Below are 13,954 nucleotides of genomic sequence, written 5' to 3' on the forward strand. Positions count from 1 at the left end.
AATTCATACGGATTAATTCTACTTCTTGAGACTCCTGGAATATTGGGAAAAGCAAAAGGTAAAAAAAAAATGCCTAATGGGTTAAGATGTATTACTTCTTTGAGAAAACTAAAAACTCAAATTTTATGAAGAGAAAAATGGGCAAACAAATTTTCTAAAAGGAGGAAAAGATTACTGCAAATTCCAACACATTTCAACAAATTCCAACACACACTTTTTTTTTCTAACATTGCACCATTGTTGAGACATACCGAGACTATTGTTGTAAAGCTTGATCTTGAAGGTTTCTTCTTCTCCTTGTTGTTAGTGGATTGCTGGATTAATCTGACCCCATCTATTGATATTTATCCATTAATTTGATAAGAAAAATGTAGAGCTTGATTTTAAACCGATCATAACATTAAATGTTTGCATGCAATGCTTTATTGAGAAAATCGATTAGCATGCGAGAGAGATTGTGAGTTTGAGAATTCAGGTTTGTGGAGCATCGAAGGTGAATAACATTCAGGTTCAGTTCGGCAGTTTCATCTTTTAGAAATCGCTCTTCTTTTCTTTATCTAATCGCTAACTTTGTAGATTAAGTAGGACGTGCAAATTAAAAGAAGAAGTATCTCAACGTTAATACGATAAAGAGGATGAACTAGAAGAAATTAAAATATGAATTTTTTTTATAAGATTTATATATATATTTGTTGCTAGAAATTTGTTTTATGAGTTTTATTTTGATCTTTCAGAGGTGGTGGGCTAGTGGTTCTAGTCTGGTGGAAGAGTCGCCATGTTGGTCTATATCAGGGATCGATTCTACTCGGATGCAGAATTGCAAGCTTTAATTATCTCTTTGGTCACATGGGTATGAATCTCTTGCTTAAGGCCCATTTGAAAGTCTAAGTGGACCCTACCCGTGAGATACCTTCTCCTCAGGGAATAGTTTCGGATGCTTTCATAGGTTTAGAGATTTAGCCTGAGTTAAAAAAAAAAAAAAAAAAAAAAAAGAAGAAAAAAAAAGAGATAATTATTGGTAGCACTTTGTTATAGCGCAATTTCTATAACTTGTATGGATGATAAATTTGTTATTTTTGTTACTATATAATAAACGTTAAGATAAAAAAAAAAAAAAAAAAACCGGAAAGTTGAAATCACTTAACATTTTAATATTATAGCATCGAGAAAATAATCGACAAAACAAATTACTGCATGCAAATTAAATTATGGTAAAAACTCATATACGTTTTCGTAAAAAAAAAACCCTTTCATAGCATATAAAAACAACGCTAGTAGGCAAAAAAAAAAAAAAAATAAATAAAAATAAAAACAACGCTATAATATAGTTGACATCTAAAATAGCTGCCGAAAACAAACGTTCATCAAAACGTTGTTACGTATATATTTATTGACTTTTTTTGGTAGTGCATGAAATCGTTTTTGTTCGATTTATTTATTTCGGTTTAAATTTTTATATAACCAACTCGTTAGATCAACGCTTATATATTATGATACCGCGTTTTATTGGACGAAGCATTACGGATCGCGTAATTAAAGAATGATTAAAACCACCGTAGTTGCGAGATAGTTTCTAACGTGCAGTGCAATCATCAGCTTGCTTCCCGCAGCTAATGAGAGAATAATTTCTTAACGACTCTGATAATAAATTAAGCTAGAATACACGAACCAAGACCAAACTGAGACATGGCTTAAACGCTCATTACTAATTTCATTGTTGTTGACTAACCAATAGCATCATCCTTCAACAGTTGAGGCTCTTGAAAATTGAAAGAGATTTTGCAAAACTAGATCAATCTTGAATCTTGATTTTTGTGACAACTTCTCTTCACACATCATGTAATCCTTAATCTATAATATGGGGAAGTGGAACGTACGAGTTCACTCAATAATTATTTTGTTTTGTTTTTAAATAATCATAACAGCGTGTGTTGTATCTACTTCTTCTTCTTCTTCTTCTTATTTTTAATTTTAAATTTGGCTACCGAGTCCAATCTTACTCCCACATAATAATAATAAGCGGAGACTTCATAGCTAATTAAGAACGAAGAACAATCATCTTTCTTCTTCCAAAGGGCAGCGAGAAAACAGTGCTTCCGACAGGTGAGTCAGTTTTGTTTCTTATTGATTTTGCTTTGCTTCCGCAAAAGTCTTTTGTTCTGTCCTTCTTATCTTATGTGTTTGTCTTGATCAATTCGTTTAATAAAAAGGTTTTTAAAAATATGGAAAATTAATCGATCATGTTTGAAGAAACTTAATCGTCAAATCCTCAAACTGGTTCTTTCGAGTTTTGATCATAGGATAAAATGACCACTTTTGTAATATTCTTACGAGTTAAACCCGTAACTTTGCTGAACCTAAACTACTTGTATTCATCTATAGACAACTCAAACTTTGAGAAATTTCAAAATTCGACGAAACTAGAATATTGCATTTTGGTTTTCGTATAAATGACCACAGAAGGCGTTTAACAAACTGTATTTAAGACGATTCGAGTCCATCCCACGTATAAAATCTAGACCTTTAATTCTTTTTTATTTATTTAAATTATGTATACTTGATAAATCATACAGATACATATGACTAAATCAAATAGTATAGCTATTAGTCGAAGTGATATATATAACTGTTTATAGTTTTACATATTAAGCGTTTAGATTAATAAAAAGAACTGTTTCTTCAAGATGAAATTATGAGAATTCTCAAAAGGGAAGCCAGATTCAGATTTTCTCAAATTAACCCCCTCTCTTGTTGACCTAGAGGCAGAAACAAACCTAGATCTCAAGTATCAAATTTAAACCTTATTTATCGAGTGCTGGTAGTTCATTGTTATTGTTTCCTCTTCATCACCTCTAATCTAGTACTTACTAATGTTTCCTCTTAAGCAGGACAATTATGACGGACCCAATTGTCTCGTTTGGTGTTCAAAAGCTTTGGGAGCTCATAACCCAAGAATATGAGCGACTGTCGGGGATTAGAGAGCAAGTTACTGAGCTAAAAGCAGATCTAGACATTTTAATGTGCTTTCTGACAGATGCGGATGCAAGGAAACAAACAACAGCACTTGCAAGAAAATGCGTGGACGAGGTAAAAGAAATCACATATGATGCTGAAGATATAATTGAAACCTATCTTCTCAAGGGAGAACGAAGTGAAAGCAGTGGCATCAAGAATTACATGAAAAGTCTTCATTTTCAATTTGTTCGTAGGGATACTGCTTTTGAGATAGCAAGCATCAGCAAGAGAATATCCAAAGTGGTCCAGGTTATGCGAGATTTTGGCATACAATCGAACATTATTGAAGGTGGGTATTCGCAATTTCTACAAGATAGAAAAAGGGAAGCGCGCCATACATTTTCTAGTGAATTTGAAAATAACCTTGTAGGCTTAGAGAAAAATGTTAAGAGATTGGCTGAGGAACTGGTGGAAAATGATCTCAGTCATGGGGTATCCATAACTGGTTTGGGTGGTCTTGGCAAAACCACCCTCGCTCGACAGATTTTTAATCATGATACAGTAAAGCATCATTTTGACGGACTTGCATGGGTGTGTGTTTCACAAGATTTTACACGGAAGGATGTGTGGCAAACGATCTTGGGGAATCTTAGTCCTGGAGATAAAGAATCAAACTTGCGGGAAGACGAAATTCAAAAGAAACTCTTTCATCTGTTGGAAACAAGAAAAGTTTTGATCGTGTTTGATGACCTATGGAAAAAAGAAGATTGGGACAGAATAAAGCTCATGTTTCCAGAGAGAAAAGGTGATTACTTTATAGATATGTATTAATTAAGCTAATTTGGTATGCTTACCATTTGATATTTTGCTAAGAACAAATGTTCAAATTCCTTGCGTAAACTTATGTTTGGTTTATTGTAGCTGGTTGGAAGGTACTACTTACTTCACGCAACGACGCAATACATCCACATTGTACGACCTTCAAACCAGAACTCCTAATTCACGATGAATGTTGGGAACTCTTACAAATGATAGCATTTCCTAAGAACGACACAACAATCGGTAAGCATTTTTTAGATTGACTACTTTAGTCTTTAACTATTGCCATCATATAAGCACATGCATAAACAAACATAAGTCATGTGTACAATACCATAACCTCTACTTTTGGTAACTTTTTTGCCGAAATCCAATGTTGACTAAATATTATTTTTAAAAACATTATTTTCTTTAAAATATATTTTTTAGTTTTTATTATTTTTGATAAATAACTAAAAAAAGATAAATATATAAAAATTTTAGAACCTGAAAAAGAAATATGAAATAAATGAAAAATATAGTATGTGAAAATTAAGGAATTTAAAATTTTGTTTCAAAATCAATATTTAGATTCCCATGCATTCGTGACGTCGTATGCATTTTTAATATAACAAACTAGACAACTACAATTAATTTTATCCAACGCAAATTTATAGTTGACACCATGTTGTTGTTTAGGATATAAAGTTGATGAAGAAATGATAGAGATGGCTAAGGAGATGGTTAAACATTGTGGAAGACTACCATTGGCTATCAAATTATTAGGAGGGTTATTAGCTGCCCAACACACATCTCATCAGTGGAAACTGATATCTGAGAATATCAAATCTCACATCTTGCTGGGAGGAGTCAGTTCCACTGTTGACGATTGCAGTTCGGTTAATTATATTCTGTCTTTGAGCTTTGAAGGATTGCCAAGTTATTTGAAGCAGTGCTTACTATACTTGGCCTCTTCCCCAGAAGATCATAGAATAATCTTACGAAGATTGTCTTATGTCTGGGCTGCAGAAGGGATGATAAAACTTAGGCATTACGAGGGAGCTACCATTCGAGATGTTGCTGATCTCTACATAGAAGAGTTAGTGATGAGAAATATGGTTATTTCTGAAAGAGACGTGGAGACTTCGAGATTTGAAAATTGTCAGTTGCATGACTTGATTAGAGAGATTTGTTTGTTAAAAGCCAAGGAAGAGAACTTCTTACAGATTGTTAGTGATCCAACCTGCAGCTCAAACGTACACTCTCAGACATCTAGCAAATCACGCAGACTCGTCATTTACGTCACACAGAGTTTTAACGGAGAGAGTGAGTTAAAGAATTCTAAACTAAGATCTCTCTTGTTTATTGACGTTGGGAATGATATATATATGGGATCAAACTTCATGAAGTTACTACCATTGTTGAGGGTTTTAGATCTTGACTATGTTAAATTGAAGGGAGGGAAGTTACCATCTAGCATTGGAAAGCTCATCCACTTGAAGTATTTGAGTTTATATATGGCAGAGGTAACTCATCTACCTTCATCCTTACGGAACCTGAAATCGCTGCTCTATTTAAATCTAGATGTTCGTGGTAAGCTAACCGACGTGCCCAATGTCTTTAAAGAGATGCTAGAATTGAGATACCTTCGTTTACCAGAACTGCCACACTGTCGAACAAAGTTGGAATTGGGTAATCTACTAAACTTGGAGAGACTGCATAATTTCTCAACAATGCATAGCAGCGTGACGGATCTTCACCATATGACAAGACTAAGGAGTCTGCGTATCAGTGGCATGTGGGATGTGGAAACTCTAACTTCAACTCTAAGTAGATTGGAAATGTTGGAAGATCTTACTATAATTTACGTCAATCAACTGAAGCTACCTGCTCTGCAACATATCCCTTCCCATCTTACAACCATATATCTATCTGGTTGTTGTTTAGAGGAGGATCCGATGCCGATTCTAGAGAAACTGCTACAATTGAAAAGTGTTGTGTTGGGGTTGAATTCTTATGTTGGGAGGAGAATGGATTGCTCCGGTAGAGGGTTTCCTCAATTGCAGATTCTTAAATTAGACTATTTATGCGAATTGGAAGAGTGGGTAGTAGAAGAAGGCTCCATGCCACTTCTTCATACTCTCATTATTAAATGGTGTCCAAAATTGAAGAAGCTTCCTCTTGGCCAGCGATTCATCATTCCTAAATTGCAGAAACTTTCCATAGGGTTCCTAAAAGAGTTGGAAGAGTGGATAGTAGAAGAAGGCTCCATGCCACTTCTTCATACTCTGAAAATTCGGAATTGTGATATGTTAAAGGAGCTTCCTGATGGGCTGAAATATATCACTTCGTTAAAGGAATTGAGTATCCGCACACAAGAAAAAGAATTACAGAAGAAAGTTTCCAAAGGAGGAGAAGATTACTATAAAATCCAACACATTCCTCTTCTTGACTATGGCTGGCTACCAGAACCAGAAGAAAACGAGGTAATAAATTCTTTTCACAGTCCAATTATCATAGAAACAATTGTTTGAAGCAAAACAAATCTGATACATAAAACCTGAATCAATTATTCTCTCTTTGTTTTTTTCAGGGCAATTAATTCATATCTTCCCTGTTGGATCGGTGAGTCTCTTTCGCATTGCGTTGTTCTGTTTTGGTTCCCTATCAAAACTATTGGCTGTTGTTTGCACATTCCTGTTAGTTAATATTAAACTATTGGCTGTTGTCCTGTAAGCCATTGCTTTCTGTGTTTTGTTCATCGAATTTTCGACATGATTTTTTTCTTATGAATCAATTTTATTTTCATTTATTAATCTCTCTTTTCAATTCTACTTTTCGGTTTTGTTTCATCTTAACCGCTAGTCTTCTTCCCATGATCTTATCAATTCTGGAAAAAGTAGTAACCATTACAAAATCTTTGTTTCTTTGTCTTTCAGACATCTCAACCTTTTTCCTTTAGATTTGAGACTAGTAAATGCAGAGTATCTTAAAGTCTTTCTTAGTTCTATGTTCCTTATATATGTCCAATCCAACAGGTATGAAGCTTGCTACGCAAGACTTGAAACAAATGTTTTGTAGTCTTTGCATATGGTTAGAAAGGAAGACAAACAATTTAATTGTCAGCTTAATAACATTTATTTTATTGAAGTTGTTCTTTTGCTAATTAATTGTCTTAGCTTATACTAAGACCAACCAATTTTAAAATAAAGAACATGTGCTGTACATTCTCATCTTTGATCTTAACTTTGTATTTCTCAATTTTTTGTGAATCTAAGTAACCATATGGTGTACAGGAACAAAGTAAGTACATTGTTAAATTGTACAATATGGAGATAAAAATAGTGCATGAGAGAAGACGATCCAACATCAAAAACTAAAAGAGCTTTTAGGATCAAAATTGAAAAGATTACATTATTAGATACTAGAAGTAGACCCGCGCGATGCGCGAGATAAATTTGATATTATATTTATAATAATTTTAATATACCTTTTGAAAATCAATTTGATTGAAGTAATTAAGTTATTCTCTTCATTTCATTGACTATCGCATAGAATATTTTTTGTATTATGTTTTATGATTATTTTGTATTATGCATATTGCTATCTACTGCAAAAATTATTTAAAATTTATTATAAATAATTTTTATTCTACAAAAAAAACAAAAAGTTAAATAATTTTTTAATTTGTATTCAACAAATTCCATCATCAATTAAAATAAGCATTAGAATAATTTTTTATTCAACTACATTAGGATACTAAGACTAAGATTTATAGTCTTAGATCACTACAAACAACTCTTTGAACTTGTAATTTATACAAATCTAATTTAGATTTGTCCCTATGTCATCTTCTTTTTTTTTTTTTTTTTTCACTTATGAAATGTTGATTACTTTTTCCTTCGGTCTCTCAAAAAATCATATCTTCTAATATTTCATATAGGATAATATTATATAGTGACACGTTAATATTTCAATTTTTTTTGTCAACAACCTTAATATAATCTAGAGCATCAAAATAGTCTAATATTAATTACATATACAATAAAAAAACTAAACCATATGTATACTTAAGAATAGGTTATTTTAATTAAAAAGAAAAGTCATATATAATTTACCACACCCGCTTTGTTCTCTACCACGATTTCCGAGAAAAAATAATATATTCTAATTTAAATGAAAATTAAAATAATTTAACAATAACATCATGGGAATTTATACATAAATAAATTATAGTACAATAATGAAAATAATAAAAAATAAAATTTTAGAGAAGAAATGGAAAATATTCAAATTTGAAAGAAGATATATTAGGTTAGTACCATGTAAGTTCTCTAATTTATTTGGGGGAATTTCAAAAATACCTCTTTTCCAATACCGCTTTTTTAAAATACCCTTCTTTCTAGTTTTATCAAAAAGTCACTATAAAATTTGAAATTTATCAAAAAAATATGTGTAAGCTTATATTTATAGACATAAATTATCTTTATAAGTGTGTAAATTTACATATATATATTTCATAAATACCGTATAAACGCCTTTTAAAACCTTTTAAAAACCATATAAAAATCTTATAAAAACTTTGTAAACCTTTTAAAAACCTTATAAAAACCTTATTAATGCCGTTTAGAACCTTTTAAAATCTTATAAATATTTGGATTTAGTCTCCCAGTAGTAATGATGATTTTGATGTACTTTATCAACCATATAAAAGTTTATAAATTTTCATATTTGAAAATGAGTATTTTTGAAAATGAATAGAAAAGATGGGTATTTTAAAAAATGGGTACACCAAAAGGGGTATTTCTCAAAAGTTCTCAATTTATCTACCAAAGTATTGATTTTTTTGTATGTTTGGATACAAAAATAGTGGTCAATGTAAAGTTCATCTATTGTACTATGATCGTATAACCTTTTAAAAACAATTTAAAAACCTTATAAAACTTATAAAAACGATTTAAAACCATTTAAAACGTGTATCGAATCTCTCAGTATTAGTTATTTTATACAAGTACCTTATAAACTATATAAAATTTAATAATTTTTAATATTTAAACAGGGGTATTTTTGAAAATGGATAGATGGATAGAAAATAGAGATAAATTTCCAAAACAAAATATAATAACATAAGATGTATATCATATAGTTTCAATTTTTATTACAATTGAGTTTTTATAAAAGAATATTTTAATTGTTTTCTAAAACTCATACAACAAAAAAAAAAACACAGAGCTTATATTTTTATATAATAAATGAGATAGAGAATTAGAGGATGAGAGAATGAGGGAATGGTAACTGGGAAAATGAGTATAAATAGGAAGAGAAGTGATGGGAGTTACAATTTCATTTAAAAAAATTATAGGAATCAATTATAATTTATTGTGTGCTGAAAAATTCAATGTAAAATATAGTTAATGCAAATTCATATTATTTCAGTTTTTATATTAAAGTGTGAGTTTAATGTATATGACTAAATGTGTTTTGTGGTTTATTTTTTCAGTTTTATATTAAATTGTGAATTAAATATTTCTTTTTTAAGTTACATGCCAAGAGAACCAATAAGAAGAGAGTGAAACTTTATTTATATATATATATATATATATATGATTTCTGAATAATAAGATAGTTATTCTTTGATTAAATTTCATGATTTTATATTCTATTAGACTGTGTTTCCTTTCTCAACTGTTTAATAATGGTAAATTAAATATATTTTTTTCTTAATTAAATAATAGAATATATTTTGGTTAAATAGTTACTTTATCTAAATATTTTAGATGTACTAATTTATTATACTGAAAACAATCAAACTTTCTCTAATTTCATTATTTACCATAGATTTCACCATGCTAAAGTAAAAAAAAAAAAACCATTCTCTTTAAATATTTTATTAGAAACTTAGTTTTCAAGAATTATAAAAGTATGTTATAAATAATTTATTACCCATATTAATAACTTTAAGAAAAATACTTTTAAAGGAGGAGGAAATTTTGATGTTATTTTTGAACTTTAAATCTCAAGGAAAAAAACTCATACCAATTTTCTTTGAATACAAAGAAAAATATTTTAACTACTCCATTTTATGTTTAGCTTATATGATATTTAATTTAAATAGAAAGTAAAATTAAAGAACATATTTTTTGCAACAATGACACATTTTTGTAAAAGCAAAGAATACATATCTTATAACTTACAACACATATCACAAATACATAATTTAAAAATGTTAAATTAGAAATTAATAAAAATGATACATGTCAGGAATATAGAGCGCCAAATGTTGCTTTGTGAAGCAAAGTTAGAAGAAACCTTGTCTTATTATATAAGATATCAGAATTGGAACAAAAGGCTCCATGCCATGTCTTCATACTCTAGAAATTTGGAATTGTCTAAAGTTCAAGGAGCTTCCTGATGGGCTGAGATTTATCACATCATTAAAGGAATTGAGTATCGCAAATGAAAGTCAATTCCGTATCGCAACAGAAGAAAACGAGGTAATATCTTAGAAACAATTACATAAGGAGAAAAAGGAATGAAGATTTGATCGTTGTCTCGTCTTCATCGTTTGATTCAAAATAAATTTGATTAAGTACTTTCATAGAAAACTAAATAAGTTATTTTTCTCTTTGTTTTTCAGAGCAATTAATATCTTCCCCCATGGATCTGTGAGGCTATCTTATAGGATAATAATCAGTGTTGATCTGTTCGCACTACCATACAAATAATACATATAGAGGTTGTTGCTTCTGTTATTTTATTTTATTTTAAATTTGAGAAAACAATGGTGTTTGTCCATTGTTAAAACAAGTTAATTTCTCTTGCTTTCTTTTGTGATTATAAAATTTATTACCTTTTTGGTTACAAATTTTTTTAAAAAAATATTTGTTATCAATGATTTATAAAATGTTTAGATCGGTTTAAGATTCAAAAACTCGAACAAACAACATAATAGAAGAATTCATACGAAATTGAACCAACATTAATTGGAAAAATGGATATGAGACGAAGGATCAATGCCGAGTGATAAAATGGCCTCAATAATTGCATTTAAAAATCCATATAGCCACTCATTTTCACTACAGCTGGTCGTCGGATAAGAGTCCACTCTTCTTGACTATTCTACTAGAGGAGAGTTCTTAGCTAAGCCACATAAAGGTGAGCCATATTTATTTTATTACTTGTCTCTAGATAATTGCATAGCCGCCACTCATTGTTACCTACAACACCACCTCCTTCTAAAACATTAATCGGAAGAAAAAGCGAATTCAAGAAAAGGTACGTCATGTTGATTTTGTTATTTTTCGTTCTTTTAGTTTTATGTGTTAGTTTAAAGCAAGTTCTCCGATAATTTTGTGTGCTTTCTTCATTCCTCTTTTGTTCGCCAACATCATCTATATTAACATTTACATTCTGCACACACCTCTTTGTTTAGTATTTGATTTCCATAACTGTTATTGTCTTAAACACAACTAATCAAAACTCATTAAAGTTATTTGGTAAACATGTATAAAGGTTGGTTCAAAATCAAAATTTACAAGTAGAATCGAAAATCGGATTCTCACTACAGATTATTATCTTAGTCGATATTATTTTGTCCAAAATTCTCTTTTGTGTGCCTTCCTCATTCCTCTTTTGTTCAGCCACATCATAATGACATAATATGTAATACTAGAAATTGCCTCACTTTGGGCAATTCCTTTGTGAGATGCTAAAATTCCTCAATAATATTTGGACAGCATAATATTTTCTGATATTTAGAATTTTTATAAAGTTTAAATATTTTTAATATTTGAAATTTCGTAAAAATTTGAATATAGTTTTCATATTTTAAACAATTTATAAATTTTAAATTTTTGAAAAGTTAAAATTTTCATAATATTTAAACTTCTTGTAAAGTTTAAATATTTATAATATCTGAAATTCCATAAAATTTTAAAAATTATTAATAATTTAAACGTTTATAAATTTTATTTTATAATATTAACAATTATTATAAGTATATATATATATAGTTATACTATTTCTTTTCTAAAAATTATAAATATTTATAATATATTGAAAACTTTTTAAGAGCTTATGTCCTTAAGAATAATGAACCGGAATAAACGAGATATTTTTAAAAATAAAATTTGAATGTTTAATAAATCAAGCATCCTACTCGATTGTATTCATATATTTTTTCGTCTCTTTTATAGTATGATTCTAAACCATTACCCAATTTTTTCAGGCGATGTGGGACATTGTATACTGATTTTATATTCACTGATTGAGTAATATATGTCTATTTAAAGAACTTTAATTAATTACATCATATGGAGAAAAAAATATTATTAACTATATATATCATATAATAATTCAACATAATCAAATAAAAGTGAAAGCAAAATTACATATTTATATTTGAATTAAGTAGAGAAATTTCCTTAACTTTTAAAATCGTTTTGAAAATAAGGATTTGTTTCATAAATGAATTTCAAAAATACTAATGTACATATATGGTCATGTTCGTTTGCCTCATATTATTCACCAAACCAGCAAATAAAAGTTGTTTGTTTGCCTATCACTGGACCTAGTAACGATTGTCAGCGACCACCGATCACATTTTAATTGATAAAAAGTTCAGAGACCAGTAATTGGTTTGACACACAAACAAACAACGACCAATAGTGACTTTTTTATTTTGGAGGTTTTAGTTTAAGGTTACAAATTAGAAAAAAGAAAAACCACAATTTTAAACTTTAAAGTGTCATTTAGTAGTATTTGTAGATATTCACAAGGAGGATATGACTAAACTATGACACATGAGGCTTGGACATCTTATATAATATAACAAGGTTTTTTTCTAACTTTTCACCACGTTACGACATTTGGCGCTATCTGTTGATGACATGTGTCATCCTTTATTTTTAATTATTTTTTTTCATTTTATTTTAAACTAAAACATTTATGTCAATCTCAATTCCAAATAACCTTATAATTAGGTAAAAATTAAAATAAAATTATTATGAAAAAATATATATGAGTAAAATTATTAATTGGGATCAAAATTCATTTCTCTAAAGCAAAAGATATAACTAAAGTTTTAAAACAAAATCACATACTGCATATGATATATCACATATATATATATATATGTGTATATATGATTTACTATCACATAATTAAAAAATCTATTTTACATAATTTTCTTACATTTTAATCCATCATATTTATTTTATTATAAAATACTCTGTTCTTTTTTCACTTTAGTGATGGAAGAAACTTAAATATAATGTATGCAAATTGAGTAAAATAGATGTTTTAATTATTTGATAGTAAATCAACAATTGTGGGAGTTAATTCTTATTAATCTGTGTTGAATAAAATTGAGTAGAGAAATATAGTTAATGCAAATTTTTATAATTTCAGTTCTTATATTAAAGTGTGAGTTAAATGTAGAGATCTAATTAATTTTGTTTTAATTGAATATATATTTTTCAGGTTTAAAATTAAAGTGAGATATATATATGATCAATTGTGTTTTATTTGTGGTTTGTTTCACTTTCTATAAAATGTTTTTTTTTAAATTATGTTTTCAACTAAACCAAAAATAAAACACATTTAGTTATATATATTAAACTGACACTTTAATATAAACCTAAAGAAAAAATTATTTTAATCAAGCCATAAAAAAAAATTGATCATCTATATTTATATTCAATTAAAACATAATTAATTATATACATTTAACTCACACTTTAATATAAAAACTGAAATAATATAAATTTGCATTCACTATATTTTTGTACTCAATTTTAGTCAACACTCAATAAATTAGAATTAAATCCTACAATTTGTTCTTCTAAATTGTAACTCTCATAACTTCTCATCTTATAAATACTCATTTTCTCATTCTCTCATTCCCTCCTCTTCCACTTTATCTCAAATCTTCTATAATTGAGTTTGTTTTGTTTTCTGTTTTTTTGTTGTTGGTTGTTTGTTGTTGTATGAGTTGAAAAACAAAATTAATTTGCATTGTAAAAGTTTAATCTAAATTTTGATTTTAGACACTATATGATATATATTTACATTGTTTTATATGACACTATTTCATTTATATTGTCTATTTTATATTACCATCTTATAATCTCAAAAATAAATGCTCCAATGTTTCCTCATCTTGATTGCACCTCTTGCATATAGGAGAAATGCTAATACCCCA

At 28.9% G+C, this 13,954-nt stretch overlaps 2 protein-coding genes across 2 annotated transcripts in view; both read left to right on the forward strand.

Annotated features, from left to right (window-relative positions):
• Window positions 1-2,895: 2,895 nt before the first annotated feature.
• LOC17896609 (putative disease resistance protein At1g59780) lies at window positions 2,896-6,478 on the forward strand. Its single transcript, XM_023787973.1, has 4 exons — window positions 2,896-3,760; window positions 3,877-4,017; window positions 4,453-6,239; window positions 6,347-6,478. Exons 1-4 carry the CDS (start codon window positions 2,896-2,898, stop codon window positions 6,353-6,355), a joined length of 2,802 nt encoding a protein of 933 aa, XP_023643741.1. The 3' UTR covers window positions 6,356-6,478.
• Window positions 6,479-10,952: 4,474 nt separating this feature from the next.
• Window positions 10,953-13,954, forward strand: part of LOC17895623 (putative disease resistance protein At1g59780) — a 12,631-nt gene continuing 9,629 nt past the window's right edge. Inside the window, exon 1 of the mRNA XM_023788331.1 lies at window positions 10,953-11,028. The gene's annotated coding sequence lies outside the window, so the exon portion shown is untranslated. The remainder of the gene's footprint in view (window positions 11,029-13,954) is intronic.

Source organism: Capsella rubella, unplaced genomic scaffold (genome assembly GCF_000375325.1).
Source record: "Capsella rubella cultivar Monte Gargano unplaced genomic scaffold, Caprub1_0 scaffold_2, whole genome shotgun sequence".
NCBI classification, from domain to species: Eukaryota; Viridiplantae; Streptophyta; class Magnoliopsida; order Brassicales; family Brassicaceae; genus Capsella; species Capsella rubella.